The sequence below is a fragment of the Mobula hypostoma genome, chromosome 28 (assembly GCF_963921235.1).
Source record: "Mobula hypostoma chromosome 28, sMobHyp1.1, whole genome shotgun sequence".
NCBI lineage: Eukaryota > Metazoa > Chordata > Chondrichthyes > Myliobatiformes > Myliobatidae > Mobula > Mobula hypostoma.
In genome coordinates this window covers 32,142,703-32,170,593 of record NC_086124.1, presented here as the reverse complement: position 1 = coordinate 32,170,593, position 27,891 = coordinate 32,142,703, and the positions used below count along the sequence as shown (strand labels likewise).

General features: G+C 55.0%; 1 protein-coding gene and 1 non-coding gene across 2 annotated transcripts in view; both read left to right on the top strand.

The window, feature by feature from the left end:
• Nucleotides 1-1,075: 1,075 nt before the first annotated feature.
• plxna3 (plexin A3) overlaps nucleotides 1,076-27,891 on the top strand; it is a 196,060-nt gene continuing 169,244 nt past the window's right edge. Inside the window, exons 1-3 of the mRNA XM_063035027.1 lie at nucleotides 1,076-1,124; nucleotides 16,573-17,828; nucleotides 24,222-24,404. Coding sequence (XP_062891097.1) covers nucleotides 16,677-17,828; nucleotides 24,222-24,404 — 1,335 coding nt within the window. The 5' untranslated portion in view covers nucleotides 1,076-1,124; nucleotides 16,573-16,676. The remainder of the gene's footprint in view (nucleotides 1,125-16,572; nucleotides 17,829-24,221; nucleotides 24,405-27,891) is intronic.
• On the top strand, nucleotides 3,453-3,521 carry trnat-ggu (transfer RNA threonine (anticodon GGU)). The gene has a single exon. It is a non-coding gene; the product is annotated as a tRNA-Thr (tRNA).

Genomic DNA, 27,891 nt, shown 5'->3' with positions numbered 1-27,891 from the left:
ACACACGGTCCCACAAACACGCACTCGGATTCCCACCTCCCACTCAGGTTTTCTTTCCCTCGCACACACATGCACTCTCTCTGTCACCAACACACAGCAACTCGTGCACACTCACTCTAACACACTCCCCTGTACACGTGCACTTATTCTTTTATTTGATTACATGCAATCGTGAACAATAGCTAACACTCTCGAGCACATGCTTACAATCTCACACGCATACTCCCACACACACACTTAGTGTACACACGTGTTTATATACACGCACACACACGTGCACGGTAACAGGCGTGTGCCCAAACACTAACACAATCCCACTCTCTCTCTCGCTCCCCATCTCACTGACAGTCTCTCACTTACTCTCTTTCTCTCTCACACTCTGTCTCTCTCCCCCCTTACTCAGTCTCTCTCTTCATCTCTCTCACACTTTCAGTCCCTCTCCCCCCTCACACGGGGATAGGTGGGGGCGGGTGGGCAGGGAGAAGGAGGAGGGCAGAGGAGTTGGTGGTCAGGGTGGGGGTTTCAGACTGGGGCAGGGGAGGATGTGCGGATGTTGGGTGGGGGGTGGAAGTGGGTCAGAGCAGGGTGACGGGAGGTGGACGGGGGTCTGGGGTCTTCCAGCTCGCATCCCCCTTTCCTTTTCCCTGAACATTGCCCCGGGGTTTCTATCCAAGCCTCTCGCGGGGGCTCCTCCGTCGTTGGCCCCCGGGCCGCTGGCCCTTCCCGGGCGAGGGTGGGGGGAAGCACCCAGCGATTTCAGGTTGCACACTTGTTATTCAGGTGGCAGGACGTCTCCGCTTTAAGAGGAGCGGCGGTCCCTTTGATTAATCGCTGGACTTTTCCACGCGGGAGGTCGGTTGGGGGGTAGTTTGGGAAGGGAGGGGATTCAGCCGTTGGCGGAGACAAAATAACAGGTACAGCCGCGGAGTCGCGCATATGGATGCGGTAACATGAACATTTGCAGCTACGGGAGGGGCTTTGGGGCGATGGGAGGAGGTGGGAAATGTGGGAGGTTGAAAGTCATTCCCCCCGGCGGAGCGGTGGGCCGGCCCACCCTTAAAGGGACGCGCACCCCGCGGAGCGGGCGGCGATCCCAGGGCGTGCGCCGGGGCAGCGGACAACAGGTACGTGGCTGCCGGCTCCCGGGGCGGGCATGGCGGCAGAGAGGGGGCTGGGGGGAGCCGGACGGGTCCCGCACGGACACGGCAGCGGCCCCCGGCTTCCTGACATCACATCTGGCCCCGCAGATGTTCCTCATCTGTAACCCCCCGGAGATGGAGCCGGAGCCGGAGTCGGAGCGGCTTTTATCGGCCGTGCGGGCGGATCCGGGGCAAAGCGGCGGCGCTCGCAGCGGGCATGGGGATTATTCTCTGTGTTCTCGGGGTGTGAGTGTATGTAACTGTGTTTGTGAGGAGGGACTCTCCGTGTGTGTGTGTGTAGACGAGTGAGAGAGTGTGAGTGTGTGTGTGTGTGTGAGACTGGGAGTGAGAGAGAAACACTGAGGGGCGATCGGGCTGCGAGTGTGTGTGAGAGAGAGAGAAAGGCGATTGTGTGTGTGTGTTTCAGAGAGTCTGTCGGACTGTGTCAGATAGAATCGGTGTGTGTGTGTCTGAGAGAGTCTGTGTCTGTAGCTGAGAGGTGGTGTGTGTGAGAGAGAGAGGGTGTGTGGGGCGAGAGGGGAGACAGAGTGTGTCAGGGAGACGGTGTGAGTGTGTCAGAGAGGTTGTGTGTGCGTGAGAGATGGGGTTGTGTGAGAGTGTATCAGAGAGACGGGTGTGTGTATGAGAGAGAATGAGTGTGTGTGAGAGAGTGTGTCAGAGAGATTGTGTGTACGTGAGAGAGAGAGCGAGTGTGAGAGATGTTGGTGTGTAAGAGTGTGTGTGTCAGATGGAGATGTGTGTATGAGAGAGTGAGTGTGTGTGTCTCAGACTGTGAGTGAGAGAGTGTGTCAGAGAGATTGTGTGTGTGTGTATGAGAGTGAGTGTGAGAGTGTGTGTCAGATGGAGATGTGTGTATGAGAGAGTGAGTGTGTGTGTCTCAGACTGTGAGTGAGAGAGTGTGTCAGAGAGATTGTGTGTGTGTGTATGAGAGTGAGTGTGAGAGTGTGTGTCAGATGGAGATGTGTGTATGAGAGAGTGAGTGTGTGTGTCTCAGACTGTGAGTGAGAGAGAGAGAGACAGGTATGCGTGAGAGAGACAGGTTGTGTGTGTGGGGGTGTTATGTTTTGGAACTTCAAAACGTCAAACTAATTAAAAGGAAGACACGGGGGTCTGAAAATATGGGTCTAACTTCGTGTTTAGTTTGTGAGGTTCGCACGTATCACATGATGGTGTGTGAAATTCATGCATTTTTATACGAAACCCGTAATGAGTTACATAAAAAGAATGCTTAATCAAGCAATGTATTCTCAGATATTACTGAAATACTAAATACACAACACTCATCGCTGCTTAGCTATAAACTCCAACTGGATAGAGAATGCATCAACTACCTACACAGTATATTGGATAAAACAACTACCATACAACATCCACAGCACAGTTAGGTTCAAATTGTCCCACTCAGGCCTAAAGATTTGAACCCCGTGGAGGATTTCTTACTCCAGTGGGATAATGTCTTTCCTGACGAGGGAGATCACTCTGCCGGCAGGTTTGACTTGCGGCTGTGAAACGATCCCAGGTTCCGGGGCCTCGGGCGGGAGTTCACTCTGAGACTGCAGGAAGTGGTTCTGACATTTCTGGGCACCTTTCTTCCAACGTTTTGTCTTTCTTTTCCTTTTCCTTTTTCTTCTTTCTAGGATGCTCAGCTTGATCTTGGGAAGGTGCATTAAGTTCACTGGAGTGTTCTCTTTATATGCTTCAGTTGCTCCCTTTAGGATCTGATCCCTCCGTTTGGTCTCCTCATCCACAACGTTGTCTGAAGAATCCTCTGGTTTTGTATCTCCATAGACCTCTCTCCTTTCGGCCTTCCGTTCATCCAGTTGGGACTTGGTCTTTGCATCTACTTTCGCAAGCAGCGTTTTGTCTCCCTCTTGAAGTTCACGCACACAGAGTAGATTCTGGTTCTTTACATTCACAAAAACTGAGTGCGTGCAACTTTCCTGAAGCTCCCTGAACTCTCTTAAAACCAAGCCTCATGTCCCAAGTACCTGCCTGATTAACATATTTCTCAGATAATGTTGCCTACAAAACCTGTTGTAGTTGGGCCACTGCTTTTGACACTTTCATGAGCAGCATGAACCCTCCTTGGTCCGATATGATTTCCAATCAGACACAGAGATTGGCACCAACACCTGTTTGTCCTCTGTTGGGCAGTGGTTCATTGTGTACAGCATGGAGACAGTCGTGGCATCATCTAGTACCCTTCTTGATTCACTTTCAGTTGACTTTATTGTAAGGGACGTGGCATTCAAATTGTGGAAGGATCTTCAATCAAGTTGTAGTTGTGTTGGTGCGTGGCCAAGTGGTTAAGGCGTCAGTCTGGTGATCTGAAGGACGTGAGTTCGAGCCTCAGCTGAGGCAGCATGTTGTGTCCTTGAGCAAGGCACTTAACCACACGTTGCTCTGCGACGACACCGGTGCCTAGCTGTATGGGTCCTAATGCCCTTCCCTTGGACAACATCGGTGTCGTGGAGAGGGGAGACTTGCATCATGGGCAACTGCTGGTCTTCCATACAACCTTGTCCAGGCCTGCGCCCTGGAAACCTTCCAAAGCGCAAATCCATGGTCTCACGAGACTAGCGGATGCCTATATAGTTGTCTCAGCCAATACTAGTCTTGTCTTTACCACAGACAAGCTGAATGTGGCTTGTTAGTTGTCACAGTTAAGGATATCATTTCCACAGGAGATATCTTTTCTCTGGTATAAATTTTTGGTTTGGTATCTGCAGGCTTCAGTTTAGTATCTTTGAAATGCCATTCAAACTCATTTTGTGGAATGACGGAAGCAGCTGAACTATTGTCCAATTCCTTTCAATTAATTTGCCATACAGTTCTGGTGTAAGCCGTATTACTTGTCTATTGCTAGTTTTCACATTGTAAATCTCAAGGCTACTCAGTCCCGAATCACTCTCATCAGTATCAGCAGCATGCCCTTTTTGAAAGTGCAACTTGACTTTTTAACTTTTTTTCTCTTCCCTGAGCAGTCCATGTATTTTTGTCTGCTGCTTTCTACTCCCTGTTCCTCGCTGCGTTTTTTTTTAGTTTGAACGAATCGGTTTGTTTCAAAAATTTCTCATCACCACTATTACGTTTTGTAACATCAAAATATCAAATTAATTCAAAGGAAGACATGGGAGTCCAAAATGTGAGTCTAACTTCGTGTTTACTTTATGCGAGGTTTGTACATATCACGTGCCAGTGTTGTGACGTATGCAATTCACAGATTTTTAAAATCTGTAATGGATTATGTAGGCAACAGAGAATGCTTAATCAACCAATATTACTCAAAAAGTATTCAATGCACAACAGAGAGGCTGTGAGTGACTGTGTGCAGGATGTGCCATTGACTATGTGTCTGCTTGAGAAAGACTGTGTGAGAAAATGTGAAACTGTATGTGGTGAGTTTGAAACCATGTCTATGAGACTGAAACTGTGTGTGTGTGAGAGGACTGTGTATGAGACTGAAATGGTGTGTGTGTGTGTGTGTGTGTGTGTGTGTGTGTGCGCGCGCGCGCGTACGCGCGTGAGAGGACTGTGTATGAGACTGAGACGGTGTGTGTGTGTGTGTGTGTGTGTGCGCGTACGCGCGTGAGAGGACTGTGTATGAGACTGAAACGGTGTGTGAATGGAATTGACTTTATTTCTTACATCCTTCACATACATGAGGAGTAAAAATCTTTACATTATGTCTCTGTCTAAATGTGCAATGTGCAATCACAGTAATTTATAATAATTTATAATAAATAGAACAGTCAATGTAACATAGAAATACACTCAAATCAGCATGAGTTAATCAGTCTGATGGCCTGGTGGAAGAAGCTGTCCTGGAGCCTGTTGGTCCTGGCTTTTATGCTGTGGTAGCGTTTCCTGGATAGTAGCAGCTGGAACAGATTGTGGTTGGGGTGACTCGGGTCCCCAATGATTCTCCGGGCCCTTTTCTCACACCTGTCTTTGTAAATGTCCTGAATCATGGGAAATTCACACCTACAGACATACTGGGCTGTCCGCACCACTCTCTGCAGAGTCCTGTGATTGAGGGAGGTACAGTTCCCATACCAGGCAGTGATGCAGCCAGTCAGGATGCTGTCAATTGTGCCCCTGTAGAAAGTTCTTACATGTTGTTAAATGACGTGTGAGTGAGACGGAGAGGGTGTGTGGGTGTGTGTGTGTGAGACTGACATTGTGTCTGTGTGTGAGAGATACAGACTGAAGTGTGTGAGACTGTAACGATTTGTGTGTGTCAGACTGAAATGATACGTGTGTGTGTGAGACTGTGATGTGTGAGTGTGTGTGTGGTGTGTGAGATTGTAATGATGTGTGTGTGTGGGTGGGTGAGACTAACGATGTGTGTGTGTGCTTGTGTGAGATTGTAGTGATGTCTGTGCGTGTGTAAGAGAGACTGTAACAATGTGTGTATGAGACTAATGATGTGTGTGTGGGTGTGTGTATGTGAGAGACTGCAACGATGCGTGAGATAAAGGGAAAAACTCAAAGAGGAGATGGAGGGCAGAGAGGAGATGTGGAAGAGAGAGAGAGACTGAGGGAGGGGGAGCACGGAAGGTGAAGGGGAGGGCCAACTCTGGAGGATGGGGGTGTTACAGAGCCAGGTTTACTGACACAGAAACATCATGGCATTTGTGGTTTTTCGGCAGCACAATACATAAAATAGTACCATAAATCACAAATCAGAAATGCGTAGCACAAAGAAGGAATTGCTTCGTGGGCCATTCAGAAATCTGATGGAAGAGGGGAAAGAGCTGTTCAGGAATTGTTGAGTGGCTCCCGTACCTCCTCTTTAACGGTAGCAATGAGAAGAGGGTGTGTCCTGTGTGATATGATGGATGCTGCCTTGGTGCTGATGGTGGCCGTGATAGAGCTGGCAGATTCACAATGAATATTACCCATTACCCGTTATAGTGCCAGGGGAATTGCCCGGGGTCGGGAACAGGACCCGGGGGAGGGAGGTGAACGTTACTCGGGTCTGGCGGTTCATCTGCAGACATTACTCACTGGCACACTTTCACACAACAGGCTCGTACACACGTTTCATAGTCGCACTCTGTACACCAGCATGCTGATGACCCAAAGACACACACACACACATATTCACCTGTAACACACTCGTGCACTGCACACCTGCACTCTGACACAAATGCACACACTCTGCACATGCGCACACCACACTTGTGCATGGTCGCACACTTTAAACACACTCTCGCACACTCGACGAGCTTCCGCACGATTGCACCAGCACCCGGGTGACACACCTGTGGACCCACAGGACACAGCCTCTGGGAGGTTCACCGGTGACTGCCTCCCTCTCTGACAGATGTGGAGTGCTGCAGGTTACCCCGGGAGAGTTTTGGGGAGTAATTACCCCCCCACCCCGCTCTCTCGCTGTGGGCCCTGTGGACGTGGGGAGCCGGGCCCTGGGGAGCGGGTGGTGAGGTGAGGCTGGGGGAGGGTGCTCCCTGCGGAGTGATTGTACAGAGAGGCAGGCATGCATCCCTCCCAGGGGGGCTGTACGCCTTAAAGATGGAGCGATTTATTTACTTATTGAACTGTCTGGTCCACTGGGAGCCACTCAGACTGATGTCTGTGTGAGTGAGGGATGAGAGAGCAGCAGACGTCAGCCCATTACAGACTGGAATGGAAAAAGGCGTGTGAGAGAGAGAGAGAGAGAGCACAGAGCAGGGGCTGAGAGAGGCAGAGAGACGATGGACTGTGAGAGACGAGGGTGTGTGAGAGGGTGAGAGAGAGACAAGAGTGTGTGAAATAAGAGAGGGAGAGACCAATAGAGAGAGATGAGGATGTGAGACAGAGTGAAAGGGGGGTGGTTGAGAGGGGGAAAGGGACAGAGGAATGGGGGGGTGTCAGAGAGAGAGAAGGGGGAAGGGGAGTAAGAGATGTGAAGAGTGGGAGAGAGACAAAAAGAGACCAGGGAGTGAGAGGGAGAGAGGGGAGGGGAGAGAGGGGGTAAGGCGCAGGAAGAGAGGGAAAGAGAGAGAGAGAGAGAGAGAGAGAAGCAGGTGCTGACAGATGTGAGAAAGTGGGTGACAGATACAGGGAGAAGAAGGGATGACTGACGAGGGAGGTGGGGAGTCGACACATGAGGATTGGTGAAGACTGTAGAATGCAGGTTTTCATTGTGAGTATTTTGTCCCTGATTCCGTGTGTCTGCGACAAGCTGGTTTTCCATTGTCCGTGTACGTCTGAGAATCAGAGACAAGTTTAGTGTCACTGGCATTACGTACAGCGCCAAAGTCTGGGGCACATATAGCCAGACTATTGCACGGTACGGTAGTCATTTTACGTATCGTACTGTACTGCTGCCACAAAAAACAAACCAATTTCATGACACATGTGTGAGTGACGATAAACCTGATTCTGATATGGGTCTCTATTATGGAGTGAGAGTGGGAAGGGGGCAGGGAGAGGCACCAGAGAGACATCTGTAACGATCGATAAACCAATTGTTTGGAATCAATTCACCCTGCCTGGTGTGTCAGGGCTGGGTGCGTCTGCACCTGCGTCACCCCCCCCCCGGCACACCTGCCAACACCCCTCCCTGGCACTCCTGTCCAACACCCCCCTCCCCCGGCACACCTGTCCAACACCCCTCCCCCCCCCGGCACTCCTGTCCAACACCCCCCTCCCCCCAGCACTCCTGTCCAACACCCCTTCCCCCCGGCACACCTGTCCAACACCCCCCTCCCCCCTGGCACTCCTGTCCAACACCCCCCTCCCCCGACACACCTGTCCAACACCCCCCTCCCCCGACACACCTGTCCATCACCCCCCTCCCCCGGCACTCCTGTCCAACACCCCCTCCCCCCCGGCACTCCTGTCCAACACCCCTCCCCCCCCCGGCACTCCTGTCCAACACCCCTCCCCCCACCGGCACTCCTGTCCATCACCCCTCCCCGGCACTCCTGTCCAACACCCCTCCCCCCCCCGGGCACTCCTGTCCAACACCCCTCCCCCCACCGGCACTCCTGTCCATCACCCCTCCCCGGCACTCCTGTCCAACACCCCTCCCCCCCCCCGGGCACTCCTGTCCAACACCCCTCCCTCCCCCCAGCACTCCTGTCCAACACCCCTCCCCCCACCGGCACTCCTGTCCAACACCCCTCCCCCCACCGGCACTCCTGTCCATCACCCCCCTCCCCCATTGGCACTCCACCCCTCCCCGGCACTCCTGTCCAACACCCCTCCCCCATTGGCACTCCTGTACAACAACCCTCCCCCAGCACTCCCGTCCAACACCCCTCCCTCCCCCCGGCACTCCTGTCCAACACCCCTCCCTCCCCCCGGCACTCCTGTCCAACACCCCTCTCCCCACCGGCACTCCTGTCCAACACCCCTCCCCCATTGGCACTCCACCCCTCCCCGGCACTCCTGTCCATCACCCCCCTCCCCGGCACACCTGTCCAACACCCCTCCCCCATTGGCACTCCTGTCCAACACCCCTCCCCGATTGGCACTCCACCCCTCCCCGGCACTCCTGTCCATCACCCCCCTCCCCGGCACTCCACCCCCGCTTTTCCCAACATCCTTTGCCTCCACCGGATTTCCAAACTGGCTCTGCGCTCCACGTTGACAGAAACAGCACAGTGCCCGTCTCAGGCACCCCAGCTATGAAAGTGTGCCTAAGACTCTTCACGGTACTGTGTGTGGTGAAATTTGTTCAGCAGCACCGGTACAGAGCGAGGCATATAAAAAAGCTATAACTCACCGCAAGAATATGTATTTAAATTAAAAAGCCATGATAAAATATAGTGGGATCGTGTTCATGGGTCATTCAAAAATCAGATGGTGGAGGGGAAGAAGCTTTTCCTAAAATGTTGAATATGGGTCTTCAGGCTCCTGCACTCCTCTGTGATGATAGCAATGTTCAGGGTGGTGGGAGCCCTTAGTGGTGGACACTGCCTTTCTGAGGCACCGCCTTTTGAAGATCTCCTCGATGGTGAAGAGCGTTGTACCAGGATGGAGGTGGCTCGGTTTACAATCCCCTGCAGCCTTTTTTTGACCCTGTGCAGTGCCCCCTCCATACCAGATGGTGATACAGCCAGTTAGAATGCTCTCCATGGGACAACTTGCAAGCATCTTTTCATTCTCCTCAAACTCCTGATGAAATATAGCCAGTGTTTTGCCTTCTTTGTAAGTGCTGGACCCAGGAGAGATCCTCAGGGATGCTGACCCCCAGCAACTTGAAACTGTTCACTCTTTCCACTGGTGTGTGTTCCCTCGACTTGCCCTTCCTGAAGTCCACCACCAATTCCTTGGTCTTGCTGATGTTTTGAGTGTAATGTTGTTGCTGTGACACCATCCAAGCAGCTGATCCATCTCACTCCTGCGTGCCTCCTCGTCACGGACTGGTACTTTGCCAACAGTAGTTGTGTCATCAGCAAATTTATAGATGGCGTTTGAGGCTGGGATTGAAACGGGGTCTCCGGGGCTGAGAGACAGCTGCTGTCCCCGCTACAGCCCCGGGGGGTGGGGTGCAGCTCTGACCATCTCTCGATGCTGCTCTCGGTCACGCTGAATCAGGAAGCAGGGAGTTGGACAAGTTGGGAGAACAGGCAAAGAGAATACAGTAACAACACACTGGAGGAACTCAGCAGGTCAGGCAGCATCAGTGGAAAGGTTGACTGTTCGTTTCCACGGATGCTGCCTGACCTGCTGAGTTCCTCCAGCGTGTTGTGAGTGTTGCTTTGACCCCAGCATCATAGAAACATAGAAAATAGGTGCAGGAGTAGGCCATTCGGCCCTTCGAGCCTGCACCACCATTTATTATGATCATGGCTGATCATCCAACTCAGAACCCTGCCCTAGCCTTCCCTCCATACCCCCTGATCCCCGTAGCCACAAGGGCCATATCTAACTCCCTCTTAAATATAGCCAATGAACTGGCCTCAACTGTTTCCTGTGGCAGAGAATTCCACAGATTCACCACTCTCTGTGTGAAGAAGTTTTTCCTAATCTCGGTCCTAAAAGGCTTCCCCTCTATCCTCAAACTGTGACCCCTCGTTCTGGACTTCCCCAACATCGGGAACAATCTTCCTGCATCTAGCCTGAGCAATCCCTTTAGGATTTTATACGTTTCAATAAGATCCCCCCTCAATCTTCTAAATTCCAGCGAGTACAAGCCCAGTTCATCCAGTCTTTCTTCATATGAAAGTCCTGCCATCCCAGGAATCAATCTGGTGAACCTTCTTTGTACTCCCTCCATGGCAAAGATGTCTTTCCTCAGATTAGGGGACCAAAACTGCACACAATACTCCAGGTGTGGTCTCATCCGCAGAGTATCTTGTGTTTAAGAGAATACAGGGTAAGGGAGTGTCTGGTCACACATTTCATTAGAAGGCATAGATTACCTCTATCATATCGTAACGTGGAGCAGTGAGCAAGTTTGTAAATCTGACGGGAGCAAGGGTTTTGCGAATGGCGAGGGTGGAGCGACATGGGAGGGGTGTGGGACAGGTGGCAGAGAAGGCGTGCCAGGGGCAGGGGGTGGGGTGGGTGCAGACACACCCAGCCCTGAGACACCAGGCAAGGTGATTTGATTCCAAATAATTGGTTTATCGATCATTACAGAATGTCTCATCCCCAGCTCGATCACACTGGTTCCCATCCCCCTCCCACTCCCAACAGCTCCAGTAAACCTGCCCGCAAGAATATTGGTCACCCTCGGATTCAAGTGCGACCTGTCCCTTTTGTACAGGTCACACCTGCCCCCAGGTGCTGTATTTAAATGTGTGTAGCTTTTGGAATAAGGTGGGTGAACTCATGGTGCAATTAGAGATTGGTCGGTATGACACTGAGTCCTGGCAGAAAGAAGGTCATAGTTGGGAGATTAACATCAAAGAATATACTTTGTATAAAAAAGGACAGGCAGGAAGGCAAAGACGATGTAGCTCTGTTGGTAAGAGATGGAATTACATCTTTTGAAAGAGGTGACAGAGGGTCAGAGAATGGTGAATCTTTGTGGGTGGAGTTAAGAAATTGCAAGGGTAAAAAAAAAGCATTAAAGGGAATCATATAATATAATCATATAAAGGCCGACAAGGGAAGTTAAGGATTGTGTAAAAGCCAAGGAAAGGGCATACAAGGTAGCAAAAGTGAGTGGACGGTTGAATGAAAACTGCAAAGTTTTTTTCAGTTATATAAAGAGTAAAAGGGAGATGAGAGTTGATATTGGATCACTGGAAAATGATGTTGGTGAGGTAGTAATGGGGGACAAAGAAATGACAGATGAACTTAATGGGTACTTTGCATCAGTCTTCACTGTGGAAGATGCTATCTGTATGCCAGAGGTCTGTAAGTGTCAGGGAGCAGGAATGAGTGCCATTGCTATTACAAAGGAAAAAGGGTCAGGCAAACTCAAAGGTATGAATGTGGATAAGTCACCTGGACCAGATGGATTACATCCCAGAGTCCTGAGGGAGATTGCTGAAGAGATAACAGATGCATTGTTCATGATCTTTCAAGAATAACTCGATTCTGGCATGGTCCCAGACCAATGGAAGATTTCAAATGTCACTCCACTCTTTAAGAAGGGAGGAAAGCAAAAGAAAGGAAATTATAGGCCAGTTATCCTAACCTCAGTGGTTGGGCAAGTGTTGGAGTCTATTATTAAGGATGAGGTTTGGGGATACTGGAAGTCTAATCATAAAATAAGTCCAAGTCAGCATGGTTCCTGTGTAGGGAAATCTTTCCTGACGAATCTGTTAGAGATCTTCAAGGAAGTAACAAGCAGGGTGGACAAAGGAGAGGCAGTGGATGTCATTTATGTGGATTTTCAGAAGACATTTGATAAGATGCCCACACGAGACTGCTTAACAAGATAAAATCCCATGGCATTACAGGAAAGATACTGACATGGATAGAGGTGTGGCTGACAGGAGGGACGGAGCGAGTGGGAATAAAATGGGGCCTTTTCTAGTTGGCTGCTGGTGACTAGTGGTGTTCTTCAGGGGATTGTTGACTGCTACTTTTCATATTGTTTGTCGATATTTGAATAATGGAATTGATGACTTTGTGGATGATACAAAGATAGGTGGAGGGGTAGATTGTGCTGAGGAAGCAATGCGATTGCAGCAGGAATTAGACAAATTAGAAGAATGGGTAAAAAAGTGGCTGATGGGAAATGTACAATAACGCATTTTGGTAAAGGGAACAGTAGTGCGGACTATTATCTAATGAGGAGAAGGTTCAAACATCAGAGCCACAGAGGGACTCGGGAGTCCTCGTGCATGGTCCCCAGAAGGTTCAGTTACAGGTTGAGTCTGTGGTAAAGAAGGCAAATGCAATGTTGGCATTTATTTCAAGGGGATAGAATATAAAAACAAGGAGATAATGCTGAGGATTTGTAAGGCACTGGCCGGACTGCAGTTGGAGTATTGTGAGCAGTTTTGGGCTCCTTATCTAAGAAGGATGCGCTGGTATTGGAGAGGGTGCAGAAGAGGTTCGGGAGAAAGATTCCAGGAATGAAAGGGTTAATGTATGAACGATATTTAATGGCTCTGGGCCTGTACCCGCTGGAGTCTAGAAGAATGAGGGTGGATCTCACTGAAATCTATCAAATATTGAAAGCCCTATATAGAGTGGATGTGGAGAGGATGTTTCCTATAATGAGGGAGTCTCGGGCCAGAGAGCACAGCCTCAGAACAGAGTCATTGAGGAGGAATTTCTTTAGCTGGGGGTGAAGAATCTGTGGAATTTGTTGCCGCAAATGGTTGTGGAGGCCAAGTCGTTGAGTGTATTTAAAGCGGAGGTCAATGGATTCCTGATTATTCAGGGGATCAGAGGTTAATGGGGAGAAGGCAGGAGAGTGGGGTTGAGACGGATAGTAAATCGGCCATGATAGAATGGAGGAGCAGACTCGATGGGCCGAGCGGCCTGATTCTGCTCCTGTGTCTTCTGGAAACAGGTGATGTAGCTAGGTGGTTGACAGCACCCAGAGAGGGATCTCTTTCAGCTGGGTCAACAGGCCGAGGAATGGCAAATGGAATTTAATTCAGCTAAGTGCAGAGAGTGTGTGTACGTCTTGAGTATGCGAGCGGTCGGACCCTGGGGAGCGTTGTCGAACACTCGAGAGTAAAACACCTACGTCACACCTTTAAAAAACTCTTGTTAGGCCACGTCTGAAGTATCTCATCCAGTCGCAGCCGTGCCTTTACGGGAAGGACGTGGGGGCCTTGGATGGGGAGAAGGGGTTCCTGAAGATTTCACACTTCATCCCTAGATGGGTGAGATTCCTTCTTGTTCAGCCCTTCCCCTTCGTCTCTTCCACAAATCCCCTCCCTGCTTTTGACTTTGTCCTCCCCTCCCACCCCCCCGCCTCTATCTGGCTTCTCCCCGTCCTGATGGAGGGTCTTGGCCCAAGATGTTAACCGTTTACTCTCCACCACGGGTGCTGCCTGAACTGCTGATTTCCTCCAGCATTTTGTATGCTTCTCTTTGGACTTCCAGAATCTGCAGAATCACTTGTGTTAAAAGGGGTGACGGGGCGGAACTACATCTCCGACAAAGGAGGTGTAAGAGCCTCCTTCTGTCTGCTAGCCTGCAGGTCACCCTTGGCCAAGGTACACACCCGCCAGGCCTCCCTCTCCTCGCCTCCTCCCCCCCCCCATCTTGATCAGGGTCATGTGAAGTCATGGGGGCAGGAGGTGGATGGCTGTCTGAGCAGCAGGTGCAGATCAAAATTCCTGGTAACGCGACCACTGATGCCAGGCAGACAATCTCGGAAGTATTGATAATGGCTGGGGTTGTGAAGGGCACTGCCCAGAAGAAGGCAACTGCAAACCCCTTCAGCAGAAAAACTTGCCAAGAACAATCACGGTTATGAGATCACGATCGCCCATGTCCATATGATGATGTCATACAGCGGGGACATATTGATGACATCATACGACATTGCGCATAATGACGATGTCATGCGATATGGCACATGGTGATACTGACCATGAGGTTTACCAGGATGCTGCCTGGTTTAGAGAGAGTGCGGTACCAGGAGAGATTGGACTAACGTGGGTTTTTACTCCGGAGAGTCGGAGGCTGAGGGGAGATCTGACAGAGGTTTAAAAGATTATTAGAGACAGATAGAGTAGACCGAGAGTATCTGTTTCCTAGGGCTGAGATGCTGACTATGAAAGGAGATGTGTTTACGGTGTATTGACTGGCTACATCGGGGTCTGGTATGGAAACCCCTTTGAACGAAAAACCCTACAAAGGGTAGTGGATTCAGCCCCATTCATCGCAGGTAAAACTCTCCCCACCACTGAGCACATCTACATGAAAAATTGCTGTGGAAGATCAGCATCCATCGTCCAAACTCGTCACCACCCAGGACAGGCTCTCTTCTCGCCGCTGCCAGCAGGTAGAAGGTACAGGAGCCTCAGGACTCGCACCACCAGGTTCAAGAACAGTGACCACCCCTCAACCATCGGGCTCCTGGACAAAAGAGAATAACTACATCTATCGAGATGTTCCCGCAACCAACGGTCTCACTTTAAGGTCTCTTTATCTTGTTATCTCATGTTCTCGTTATTTATTGCTATTTACTTATATTTGCATTTGTAGTTTGTTGTCTTCTGCACTCGGTTTAATCTTTCATTGATCCTGTCATAGTTACCAGTCTATAGATTTCCTGAATGTACCCACAGGAAATTGAATCTCAGGGTTGTCTGTGGTGACATATATGTACTTTAATAATAACGTTTGCCTTGAACTTTGAGGACGTATGTTCAAATATAGCAGGGCATTTTTATCTTACTCAGAGTGATGTGTGTGTGTGTGTGGAACACGCTGCGAGAGATGGTGGTGCAGGCAGATACGATAGAGGTGGTTAAGAGGCTCGTGTGCAGGCACGTGGATGTGCTGGGAACAGAGGAAGGTGGACCTTCAGGGTGAGTTTAATGAGTGTGGGCCGAATGGCCTGTTCCTGTTCTAACAGACGGACCTCGGGATACAGGTGCACAGCTCCCTGTTCGAGGTATCGCAGTGGTGAAGGCGATGAGACGCAGGTGCTGTAAGGCCGCACTTGGGTTATTGTGAGCGGTTTTCAGAGTAAATTCATTATCACCATTACCATTATGTTAACCTGAGATTCAGTTTCCTGCAGGAATACTCAGTAAATCCGATAACCATAACAGAATCAATGAAAGACTGCAGCGACAAGGCGGATAACCTGCGTGCAAAAGATGACGAACTCTGCAAATACAACAGAGAATAATAATAATAAATAAATAAATAAGCAATAAATATCAAGAACATGAGATGAAGAGTCTTTGAGAGTGAGTCCATAGGTTGTGGGAACATTTCAGTGATGGGGCGAGTGAAGTTATCCCCTCTGGTTCAGGAGTCTGATGGTTGAGGGTAATCACTGTTCCTGAACCTGGTGGTGAGAGTCCGAACGCGCCTGTATCTTCTTCCTGATGGCAGCAGCGAGAAGAGAGCCTGACTTGGATGGGGGGGTCCCTGATGTTTTCCTGTGACAGCGTTTCGTGTGGAAATGGTCAGTGTTGGGGAGGGCTTTACTGGTGTTGGACAGTCATATCCACCAATTTTTTGTGGGATTTTCCATTCAAGGGCATTGGTGTTTCCATACCAGGCTCTGACGCAGCCAGTCAGTATCCTCTCCACTGCACATCTATCGAAGTTTGGCACCCTGCTGTTGAAAAGGCATCATTAAACTGGGAGGAGTGAAGAGGAGGTTGAGGAGGGTGTTTCGTGGGAGTAGACAGAGTTTATTCTTTGGAGCGTAGGGGACTGAGGGGTAACCTTGTCTAAAACCATGAGGGGCATGGAGAGAGTGATTGTGCACAGTTTTCCCCCCAGAGCTGGGGAATCGTGAACCGGTCGGCACAGTTGTATCGCGATGGGAGAGATCTAATAGGGACCCAAGGGGCAACTTTTTGACCCGGGGGGAGGTGGGTGTAAGAACGAGCTGCCAGAGGCAGGAGGATGAACAGCGTTTGAAAGCCACTCGGACGGGTACGTAGAGAGGAAGGTTTTATTTCTGGAGGCACACAGTGAAGTGTGTCGTTACGGTCAAATCAAATCAGTGAGGATTGCACTGGGGAGCTCGTCACGTGTTCAGAGGCAAGGCTGCACGTCCACTACTTACTGACCCCAACCGCAACGGCTTTGGCCTGTGGGAGGAAACCGGGGCACGCGGAGGAAACCCACGCGGTCACGGGGAGGACGTACAAACTCCTCGCAGACCAGCAGCGGGGATTGACCCCTGATCACTGGCGGTGTAAGGCGCCGCGATACGAGCCGCTCTCCCGGGTTCGGCGTGGCGCTCGGGGCCGAAATTAGCCCGTTTTCACGCTGAGTGACGGACACCGTGCGCCCGTCTCCGCTGCCCCCCGTGCGTGTGTGACCCGCTGTCCCTCTGTCGTTGCAGGAATGAGTGACCGCGGCCCCGCGGAGTGAGCGGGGAGGGGAGGCCGTGCGCTCAGGCGTGACGGGAGCAGCGCCGGGAGACAGCTCGTTGCGCCAGGGAGGACGATGGCTGCCGCTGCGTGGACCACTCTGCTGCTACTGTGGGCCTCGCCCCCCGCCGGCTTCGGCGCCCCCCGCCAGCCGCCGCCCCTCAGCTTTGCGGCGCCGGGCACCCGTCTGGCTCACCTGGCGGTAGACACCCAGACGGGCCTGCTCTACCTGGGCGGGGTGGACAACATCTTCCAGCTGTCGGCCAACCTGAGCATTCTGCGGCGCCACCTGACGGGGCCGGTGGACGACAACCCGCGGTGCTACCCGCCCCCCAGCGTCAGGCCCTGCTCGCAGGGGCTGCGGCCCCTCCCCAATGTCAACAAGCTCCTGCTGGTGGACGGCGCCGGGGGGCGGCTGCTGGCTTGCGGCAGCGCCTGGCAGGGCGTCTGCCAGCTCTTGCGCCTCCGCGACCTGTTCAAGCTCGCTGAACCGCACCACCGTAAGGAGCACTACCTGTCTGGCGTCCGGCGCGCGGCCGAGACGGCCGGGGTGCTGGTGGAGGGGCTGGGCCCGGGCGAGAGCCGCCTCTTCGTCGGCACCTCGGTGGCCGGCAAGTCTGAGTACTTCCCGACCCTGTCCAGCCGCCGGCTGACGGCCCAGGACGAGGACACCCAGATGCTGGCCCTGGTCTACCAGGACGAGTTTGTCTCATCCCAGCTGCGGATCCCCTCCGACACCCTCTCCCGCTTCCCCGCCTTCGACATCTACTACGTCCACGCCTTCGCCGCGCCGCCGTTCGTCTACTTCGTGGCCCAGCAGCTCGACACCCGCCTGACCGCCCCCGAGCCCGCGGCCGAGCCCGTCTACGCCTCCAAGATCGTCCGCCTCTGCTCCGAGGACCCCAGGTTCTACTCGTACGTGGAGTTCCCCATCGGGTGCTCGAGGGGCGGCGTGGAGTACCGGCTGGTCCAGGCCGCCAGGGTCTCCGTCCCGGGACCCCGCCTCGCCCGCTCGCTGGGCTTGGGGCCGGGGGAGAGGGTCCTCCTGGCCACCTTCTCCCGGGGCCAGAAGAGGAGATCTGAGCCGGCAGCCGACTCGGTGCTCTGCCTCTTCACACTCGCCTCCATCCGGGACCGCATCCGGGACAGGATCCGATCCTGCTACCGGGGCGAGGGGAAACTCTCCCTGCCCTGGCTCCTGAACAAGGACTTGGTGTGTATCAACTCGGTAAGTGTCTCCCTCAATCTGCCCCTCGCTTGCTCTTCCCTCCCCCCCTCCCTCCGCCCTACTCTCCCCCCTCCCTCCACTCTCCCTCCCTCCGCCCCACTCTCCCCCTCCCTCCACTCTCCCCCCTCCCTCCGCCCCACTCTCCCCCCTCCCTCCACTCTCCCCCCTCCACTCTCTCCCCCTCCCTCCCCTCTCCCCCCTCCCTCCACTCTCTCCCTCCCTGCACTCTCTCCCCCACTACCCCTCTCTACCTCACCCCCTCTTCCATCCCCCTCTCTTGTTTATCTCCTTTCTGCATTCCCCCCCACTCTCTCTCCTTTCTGCTCTCTCTCTCTCTCCCTCCCTCCCTCCCTCCCTCTCTCTCTCTTTTCCCTTCTCTCGCTTCCCGTGGGGATGACGGATCCTGCCGGGAGCCCTGTGAACTTGTTTACAATGCGACCGGTGGAAGCAGGTGATGGATTGCGGATTCCATGGTTACAGGGAGGAGGGTGTCCTCCGGGGGGTATAATGACGCCGACCTCCCCCACCCCGGCTGAACCCCCACAGAGACAGCCTTCTCTGTGTCTCTGTCAATGTCTCTCCCCTCCTTCCGATCCCTTCAAACAGGCAGCCCCATCCGGGTGTGGGGGGGGCTACAGAGAGAGGGGAGGGAGGGGTCACAGAGACAGGGAGGGGTGTAGGGGAGAGGGGTCACAGAGACAGGGAGGGGTGTAGGGGAGGGAGGGGTCACAGAGATGGGGAGGGGTGTAGGGGAGAGGGGTCACAGAGACAGGGAGGGGTGTAGGGGAGGGTGGGGTCACAGAGATGGGGAGGGGTGTATAGGGGGGGGTCTTTATAGGAATAGGGGGTATAGGGGAAGGGGGGGTCACAGAGACAGGGAGGGGTGTAGGGGCTCCTCTCTGACCAGTGTCTCCTCTCTGGAACAATCCGACTGTGAAAGGTCTCCCCACCGCAGGCTCCCTGTGAATCTCCCCCTGCTGCTGGGTCGGGCGAGGGTAGACTGACCCCCACCTTTCTCAAGCCATGCCTCCTCCCATTTAGCGGGCAGCTCAGGATCCCAGGAGGGGGGATGGAAGTGGAGACGTGAGGGAGGGCACGGACCCCACCCCATCACCAGCAGGGTGAGGTGAGTGGTCCGAGCCCCCCGCCCCGTGTTGCTCCTGAGCTGCAGGACAGGCCCTTCGGCCCATCGTGTCAGCTGTCCGAATTAACTGAACCCCTCTGCCCTCACAGTGCACCTATCCCTTCACCCTCTGCACATCCATGAGCCTCTCAGATGCCTCTATCATGTCTCCCTCCACCACCACGCTTGCCAGCACATTCCTGGCACCTACTTGTACCACCTTACACCACACACCTGTACCACCTCATCCCACCCACCCGTACCACCTCATCCCACCCACCTGTACCACCTCATCCCACCCACCCGTACCACCTCATCCCACCCACCTGTACCACCTCGTCCCACTCACCCGTACCACCTCGTCCCACCCACCCGTACCACCTCGTCCCACTCACCTGTACCACCTCGTCCCACTCACCTGTACCATCTTATCCCACCCACCCGTACCACCTCGTCCCACTCACCTGTACCATCTTATCCCACTCACCTGTACCACCTCGTCCCACTCACCTGTACCACCTCGTCCCACTCACCTGTACCATCTTATCCCACCCACCCGTACCACCTCGTCCCACTCACCTGTACCACCTCGTCCCACCCACCCGTACCACCTCGTCCCACTCACCTGTACCACCTCATCCCACCCACCTGTACCACCTCGTCCCACTCACCTGTACCACCTTGTCCCACCCACCCGTACCACCTCATCCCACACACCTGTACCACCTCGTCCCACCCACCTGTACCACCTCATCCCACCCACCCGTACCACCTCATCCCACACACCTGTACCACCTCGTCCCACTCACCTGTACCACCTCGTCCCACACACCTGTACCACCTCGTCCCACTCACCTGTACCACCTCGTCCCACCCACCTGTACCACCTCATCCCACCCACCTGTACCACTTTGCACCACCCACCTGTACCATCTTGTACCACCCACCTGTACCATCTTATCCCACCCACCCGTACCACCTCGTCCCACTCACCTGTACCACCTCGTCCCACCCACCTGTACCACCTCATCCCACCCACCTGTACCACTTTGCACCACCCACCTGTACCATCTTGTACCACCCACCTGTACCATCTTATCCCACCCACCCGTACCACCTCGTCCCACCCACCTGTACCACCTCATCCCACCCACCTGTACCACTTTGCACCACCCACCTGTACCATCTTGTACCACCCACCCGTACCAGTTTGACCCACACACCTGTACCATCTTGTCCCACCCACCCGTACCACCTCGTCCCACTCACCTGTACCGTCTTGTACCACACGTCATTTTTGAACTTGCCTTAAATGCAAGAATCTCACCCTAAGTGCATTTCCCTCTGTTGTTAGACAATTGTACCCTGGAGATAAGACTCTGTCTACCTTGTCTATACCTCTGTCAATCATAAAATCTCCAGTCAGGTGTCTCCTCAGCTTCTGTCGCTTCAGGGAAAGGATCCCTGGTCTGTGCAACCTCGCAGAGCACTGGAGGAACCTTGCAGCATCTACGGAGGGGAATTAATGGCTGCTATTTAGTACCGAGACCCTTTCTCCCCTCCACGATGCTGCCTTACCCACTGAGTTCCTCCAGCATTGTGCACGTGTTGCTTTGGATTTCCAGCATCTGCAGAATTCCTTGTGAGACTTGGCCTTTGACCCACTGCCCAAAAACCCACCACCTCCCACTGAATCCCAGTCTGTTGTGTTCATCCAACCTCTGCTAGCTCGATTTAGGAGGATGCTTATTTATTGAGAAGCATCGCGGAACAGGCCTTTCCTTCAAGCTGGAGCACCCAGCAATCCCCCGATTAAATCCTGGCCTAACCACGGGACAATTTGCAATGACCAATTAACCTCCCAACCGGAACATCTTCGGACCCTGGGAGGACACCGCCTGCGGTCACGGGGAGAGCGTACAAACTCCTTACGAGCAGCGGCGGGAATTGAACTCGGGTCGCCTGTAATGTGCAGCGTTGTGCGAACCACTGCACTACCATGTCGCCTGGACTTGAGGGTCCGAGTGAAAGGGAGGGGTGAGGGAGTCCCTGACACTACTGCTTGGAGTGGAGGAGGCTGAGGGGTGCTCTCATAGAACTTTGCACGATCAGGAGGGGCAGGGTCAGTCATTTTCCCCGGGATACAGGTGTAAGGTGAGAGGGGAGAGATTTAATTGCAGCCTGGCGAGGGTGGGGGGAGAAACTTAAATCTATTTTGTTTAGCGATACAGTGTGGAAGAAGCCCCTCTGGTCCTTTGAACCACACTGCCCAGCTTTTCCCCGATTTAATCACCCGAGTAACCTACTAACCGGGGTGTCTTCGCGCTGTGAGAGGACACCAGAGCACCCAGAGGAAGCTCAGCTGTAAACTTGCTCACTGGAGACACCGGAAATGAACTCTGAACTGCCATGCCCCGGGCAGTAATGGCCCCGCGCCGTCGGGGTGAATTTTCTCCACCTGGGGGGTGGTGGGACTATGGAACAAGCTGTCAGAGGAGGTGGTTGAAGCAGGTACATTAACAACGCTTGGACAGGAACGTGGATAGGAAAGCTCCCGAGGGACATGGGGCACACGCGGGCAGACGGCACTAGCTCAGAGTCACAGAGCAATAGAGAGCAGGAGCAAGCCCTTCGGTCCATCGTCTGCCTACTCTCACCTGGATGATAGCCCTCCACACCCCTCCCATCCACATACCTGTCTTCAACATCGAACCCAAACTCTCCACTCTCTGAGTGAAGAAGTTTTTCCCCACGTTCCCCTGAAACTTTTCACTTTTCACCCCTGACCTATGACCTCTAGCTCTAGTCTCACCAAACCTCGGTGGAAAAGGCCCACTGTAGCCGTCACAATTTTGTATACCTCTGTCAAATCTCCCCTCATTCTCCTGCACTCCAGCGAGTAAAGTCCTAACCTGTCAAACTTTCCTTGTAACTTAGCTCCTCCAGTCGTTGTAAGTTTTCTCTGTACTCTTTCAACTTTACTGACCTCTTCCCTGTAGATAGGTGATCAAAATGGTACACAATACTCCAAATTAGTCGACGTTTCAGGCCAGGTCTCGGGGTTTCAGGTTCTTGGCCTGAAACGTCGACTGTGCTTCTTCCTATGGATGCTGCCTGGCCTGCTGCGTTCCACCAGCATTTTATGTGTGTAGGTAGGGTGATAAAAACTGTACACAATACTCCAACTCAGGCCCCACATCTGCAACGTAACATCCCATCTGCTGAACTCAGTAGTCTGATTTGAGAACGCCAATGTGCTTCAAACCTGATTGCAATTACCCTACATCTACCCCTATAATTTTGTATACCCCTATTGAATCTCCCCTCATTCTCCTACACTCCAGAAAATAAAGTCCGAACCTGTCTAACTTTTCCGTAACTCAGGTCCTCAAGCCCTGGCAACAGCCTTTAGGTGATAATCTTGGTTGGTATAGACCAGTTGGACCTATTTCCGTGCTCCCTGACCCCGAATCTGCTCTCTGGTCCAGGCCAACCTCTTCTGCACCCTCTCCGAGGCCTCAACGTCCCTTCTACAGCGGGCCGACCAGGACTGTGTGCAATACTTCAGATGCGGCCTAACCAGAGTGTTATAAAGATGCAATATAACTTCCTAACGCTCGAACCCAATTGTACCACTCCCTGTGCATTAAAGAATCTCCTTTAAACTTTCCCCTTCTCACCTTAAGTGCACAATCTCTGTCTAGTGTTAAGCTGTCTGGTGATGTAGTGGCATCAGCACCGGACTTGGAGCTGAGTGGTTCTGGGTTTGAATCCGCCCAGTTCCGTGCAGGGTTGAGCGTCAAGCTGGCAACTCGGCCTGGTAAAGAACAGAGAGTAGCTGCCCAATGTGCCACAAGGCGCAGAGAGGAGCAAGGACCTTGGGCAGAACTGTCTTCTCGGTCTAGCTTATAAACCTCTGTCGGAGCTCCCCTCACCACAAGATATAGGAGCAGAATCAGGCCACTTGGCCCATCAAGTCTGCTCCGTCATTTCCTCATGGCCGATGCATTTCTCTCTCAGTCCCACTCTCCTGCCTTCTCCCCGTAACTTCATGCCCTGAGTAATCAAGAGCCTTTCCAATTCTCCCTTAAGTACACCCAATGACGTGGCCTCCACAGCCACTTGCGGCAATGAACTTCACAGATTCTCCATTCCTTGGTTAAAGAAATTCCCCCACTTCTCTGTTCTAAATGGACTTCCCTCTATCCTGAGGCTGTGCCCTCTGGTCCTAGACTCCCTCACCATGGGAAATGTCCCCTCCATATCCACTCTATCTGTGCCCTTTGGTCCTAGACTCCCCCACTATAGGAAACGTCCTCTCCACATCCACTCTATCTGTATCCTCTGATCCTAGACTCCCCCACCATGGGAAACATCCTCTCCATATCCACTCTATCTGTGCTGTCTGGTCCTAGACTCCCCCACCATAGGAAATGTCCCCTCCACATCCACTCTATCTGTGCTGTCTGGTCCTAGACTCCCCCCCTATAGGAAATGTCCTCTCCACATCCACTCTATCTGTGCTGTCTGGTCATAGACTCCCCCACTATACAAAATGCCCCCTCCAATATCCACTCTATTGTGCCCTTTGGTCCTAGGCTCCCTCACTATAGGAAATGTCCCCTCCAATATCCACTCTATCTGTGCCTTCTGGTCCTAGACACCCCCACAACAGGAAACATCCTCTCCACATCCACTCTATCTGTGCCCCCTGGTCCTGGACTCCCCCACTATAGGAAACATCCTCTCCACATCCACTCTATCTGTGCCCTCTGGTCCTGGACTTCCCCACTACAGGAAACATCCTCTCCACATCCACTCTATTGAGGCTTTTGACATTTGAGAGCTTTCAAAGGCCTCACCCTCGTCACTCCGGAGAAAACAACCCAGGTTTGTCCAGCCTCTCCTTGTGGCTCACACTCTCCAATCCAGGCAAACATCCTGGTGAACCTCGTCTGTACCCTCCCCAAAGCCTCCACATTCTTCCCGAAATGAGGCACCCAGACCCACGCACACAATACTCCAAGTGCGGCCTCACCAGAGTTTTACACTGCTACAACGAACCGACTGATGAAGGCAAGCGAGTCATAGACCTTCAGGGAGGTGTGGACATGGCCCCCCCCATCTCTCCGTAAGGGTCCTGTGACACTCTATCCCCCCTCACACGTCGTGTGGGTTGGGGAGGGTGGGATTTGGCCTGTGGAGGTGCGTTCTGCACTGACTCTCTCTCTGTCACTCCCCACCCCCCCAAACCACTGACCCAACCCCAGCCTCTCCAGATCGAGGACGATTTCTGCGGGCAGGATTTTAACCAGCCGCTGGGAGGCACGAAGATCCTGGAGGGAATCCCCCTGTACCAGGACAAGGAGGACGAGATGACCGCGGTGGCCACCTACGTCTATGAGGAGCACACGGTGGTGTTTGTTGGCACCCGGGCCGGCTACCTGAAGAAGGTGAGTCCTTGCAGGAGGCTCCCAGGGAGGGCGAGGGCGAGGGCGAGGGGTCCCACGGCCTACTGGAGCTGGTGGTCTTTCTCTGTCCCTCTCGTTCCCTGACCCCTCTAACTTCCCCCACTTTCTCTGACCACCCCCCACCTCCCCTCTGACACCACACTCTTCCCTGCCTTCTGACCCCCCGTTGAACCCCATCTCTCTGACCCCACTCTCTCAGCCTCCCTTCTGAACCCCCTCTGACTCCTCTCTGCACCCGTCCCTCTCTCCCTCTCTCCCTCCTCTCTCTCTCCCCTCTCTCCCCCTCCTCACTCTCTCCTCTCTCTCTCTCTCCTCTTCCCCCCTCTCACCCCCTCCCCCTCCCCTCCTCTCCCCCTCCTCTCCCCCCTCTCTCCCCCTCTCTCTCCCCTCTCCCCACTCTTCTCTCCCCCCTCTTCTCTCCCCCCTCTTCTCTACTCCCCTCTCCCCCTCTCTCCCCACCCTCCCTCTCCCCCTCTCTCCCCACCCTCTCTCTCCCCCTCTCTCTCCCCCCCTCTCTCTCTCCCCCCTCCCTCCCTCCCTCTCCCTCTCCCCTTTTCTCCCCCTCCCCCCTCTCTCCCCCTCTCTCCCCCCTCTCCCCACTCTTCTCTCCCCCCTCTTCTCTCCCCCTCCCTCCCTCTCCCTCTCCCCTTCTCTCCCCTCCCCCCTCTCTCCCCTCCCCCTCTTCCCCTCTCTCCCTCTCCCTCTCCCCCCTCTCCCCCCTCTCTCTCTCCCCCTCTCTCCCCCCTCCCCCTCCTCTCTCCCCCTCTCCCCCTCCTCTCTCCCTCCCTCCCTCTCCCTCTCCCCTTCTCTCCCCCTCCCCCCTCTCTCCCCCTCTCTCCCCCCTCTCCCCACTCTTCTCTCCCCCCTCTTCTCTCCCCCCTCCCTCCCTCTCCCTCTCCCCTTCTCTCCCCTCCCCCCTCTCTCCCCTCCCCCTCTTCCCCTCTCTCCCTCTCCCTCTCCCCCCTCTCCCCCCTCTCTCTCTCCCCCTCTCTCCCCCTCTCCCCCTCTCTCCCCCTCTCTCCCTCCCTCTCTCCCCCTCTCTCCCCCTCTCTCCCTCTCTCTCTCTCCCTCTCTCCCTCTCTCCCCCTCTCTCCCCCTCTCTCCCTCTCTCCCTCTCCCCCTCTCCCTCTCCCCCTCCCCCCTCTCTCCCCTCTCTCCCTCTCTCCCTCTCCCCCTCCCCCCTCTCTCCCTCTCTCCCTCTCTCCCTCTCTCCCTCTCCCTCTCTCCCCCTCTCTCCCCCTCTCTCCCTCTCTCCCTCTCTCCCTCTCCCCCCTCTCCCTCCCTCTCTCCCCCTGTCTCCCCCTCTCTCCCTCTCTCCCTCTCCCTCTCTCCCTCTCTCCCCCTCCCCCTCCCCCCCTCTCTCCCTCTCTCCCTCTCCCCCTCCCCCCTCTCTCCCTCTCTCCCCCTCTCTCCCCCTCTCCCTCTCTCTCCCTCTCCCCCTCCCCCTCCCCCCTCTCTCCCTCTCTCCCTCTCCCCCTCCCCCCTCTCCCCCTCTCTCCCTCTCTCCCCCTCTCTCCCCCTCTCTCCCTCTCTCTCCCTCTCTCCCTCTCCCCCTCCCCCCTCTCTCCCTCTCTCCCTCTCTCCCTCTCCCCCTCCCCCCTCTCTCCCTCTCTCCCTCTCTCCCTCTCTCCCTCTCTCCCTCTCTCCCCCTCTCCCCCTTTCCCATCTCCCCTCTCTCCCTCTCTCTCCCTCTCCCCCTCCCCCTCCCCCCCTCTCTCCCTCTCTCCCTCTCCCCCTCCCCCCTCTCCCCCTCTCTCCCCCTCTCTCCCTCTCTCTCCCTCTCTCCCTCTCCCCCTCCCCCCCTCTCTCCCTCTCTCCCTCTCCCCCTCCCCCCTCTCCCCCTCTCTCCCTCTCTCTCCCTCTCTCTCCCTCTCCCCCTCCCCCTCCCCCCCTCTCTCCCTCTCTCCCTCTCCCCCTCCCCCCTCTCCCCCTCTCTCCCCCTCTCTCCCTCTCTCTCCCTCTCTCCCTCTCCCCCTCCCCCCTCTCTCCCTCTCTCCCTCTCTCCCTCTCCCCCTCTCCCCTCTCTCCCTCTCTCTCCCTCTCCCCCTCCCCCTCCCCCCCTCTCTCCCTCTCTCCCTCTCCCCCTCCCCCCTCTCCCCCTCTCTCCCCCTCTCTCCCTCTCTCTCCCTCTCTCCCTCTCCCCCTCCCCCCTCTCTCCCTCTCTCCCTCTCTCCCTCTCCCCCTCCCCCCTCTCTCCCTCTCTCCCTCTCTCCCTCTCTCCCTCTCTCCCTCTCTCCCCCTCTCCCCCTCTCCCCCTCTCTCCCTCTCTCCCTCTCTCCCTCTCTCCCCCTCTCCCCCTCTCCCCTCTCTCCCTCTCTCCCCCTCTCCCCCTCTCCCCCTCTCCCCCCTCCCCCTCTCTCCCCCTCTCCCCCTCTCTCCCTCTCTCCCCCTCTCCCTCTCTCCCCCTCTCCCCCTCTCCCCCCTCCCCCTCTCTCCCCCTCTCCCCCTCTCTCCCCTCTCTCCCCTCTCTCCCTCTCTCCCCTCTCCCCCTCTCCCCCCTCCCCCTCTCTCCCCTCTCCCCTCTCTCCCCCTCTCTCCCCTCTCCCCCCTCCCCCTCTCTCCCCTCTCCCCCCCTCCCCCTCTCTCCCCTCTCCCCCCCTCCCCCTCTCTCCCCTCTCCCCCCTCCCCTCTCTCCCCCTCTCTCCCCTCTCCCCCCCTCCCCCCTCTCCCCTCTCCCCCCCTCCCCCTCTCCCCCTCTCCCCCTCTCCCCCTCTCTCCCCCTCTCTCCCCCTCTCCCTCTCTCCCCCTCTCCCCCTCTCCCCCTCTCCCCTCTCTCCCTCTCTCCCCCTCTCCCCCTCTCTCCCCCTCTCTCCCCCTCTCTCCCCCTCCCCTCTCCCCCTCTCCCCCCCCTCTCCCCCTCTCCCCCTCTCCCCCTCTCCCCCTCTCTCCCCCTCTCTCCCCCTCTCCCTCTCTCCCCCTCTCCCCCTCTCCCCCTCTCCCCTCTCTCCCTCTCTCCCCCTCTCCCCCCCCTCTCCCCCTCTCTCTCCCTCTCTCCCCCTCTCCCCCTCTCCCCCCCCTCCCCCTCTCTCCCCCTCTCTCCCCCTCTCTCCCCCTCTCCCCCTCTCCCCCCTCCCCCTCTCTCCCCCTCTCTCCCCCTCTCCCTCTCTCCCTCTCTCCCCTCTCTCCCCCTCTCCCTCTCTCCCTCTCTCCCTCTCTCCCCCTCTCCCCCTCTCTCCCTCTCTCCCTCTCCCCCTCCCCTCTCTCCCCCTCTCTCCCTCTCCCCCTCTCCCCCTCTCCCCCCCTCTCTCCCTCTCCCCCCCTCTCTCCCTCTCTCCCCCTCTCTCCCCTCTCTCCCCCTCTCCCTCTCTCCCTCTCTCCCCCTCTCCCCCTCTCCCCCTCTCCCCCTCTCCCCTCTCTCCCTCTCTCTCCCCCTCTCTCCCCCTCTCCCTCTCTCCCTCTCCCTCTCCCCTCTCTCCCTCTCTCCCCCTCTCTCCCCCTCTCCCCCTCTCCCCCCCCTCCCCCTCTCTCC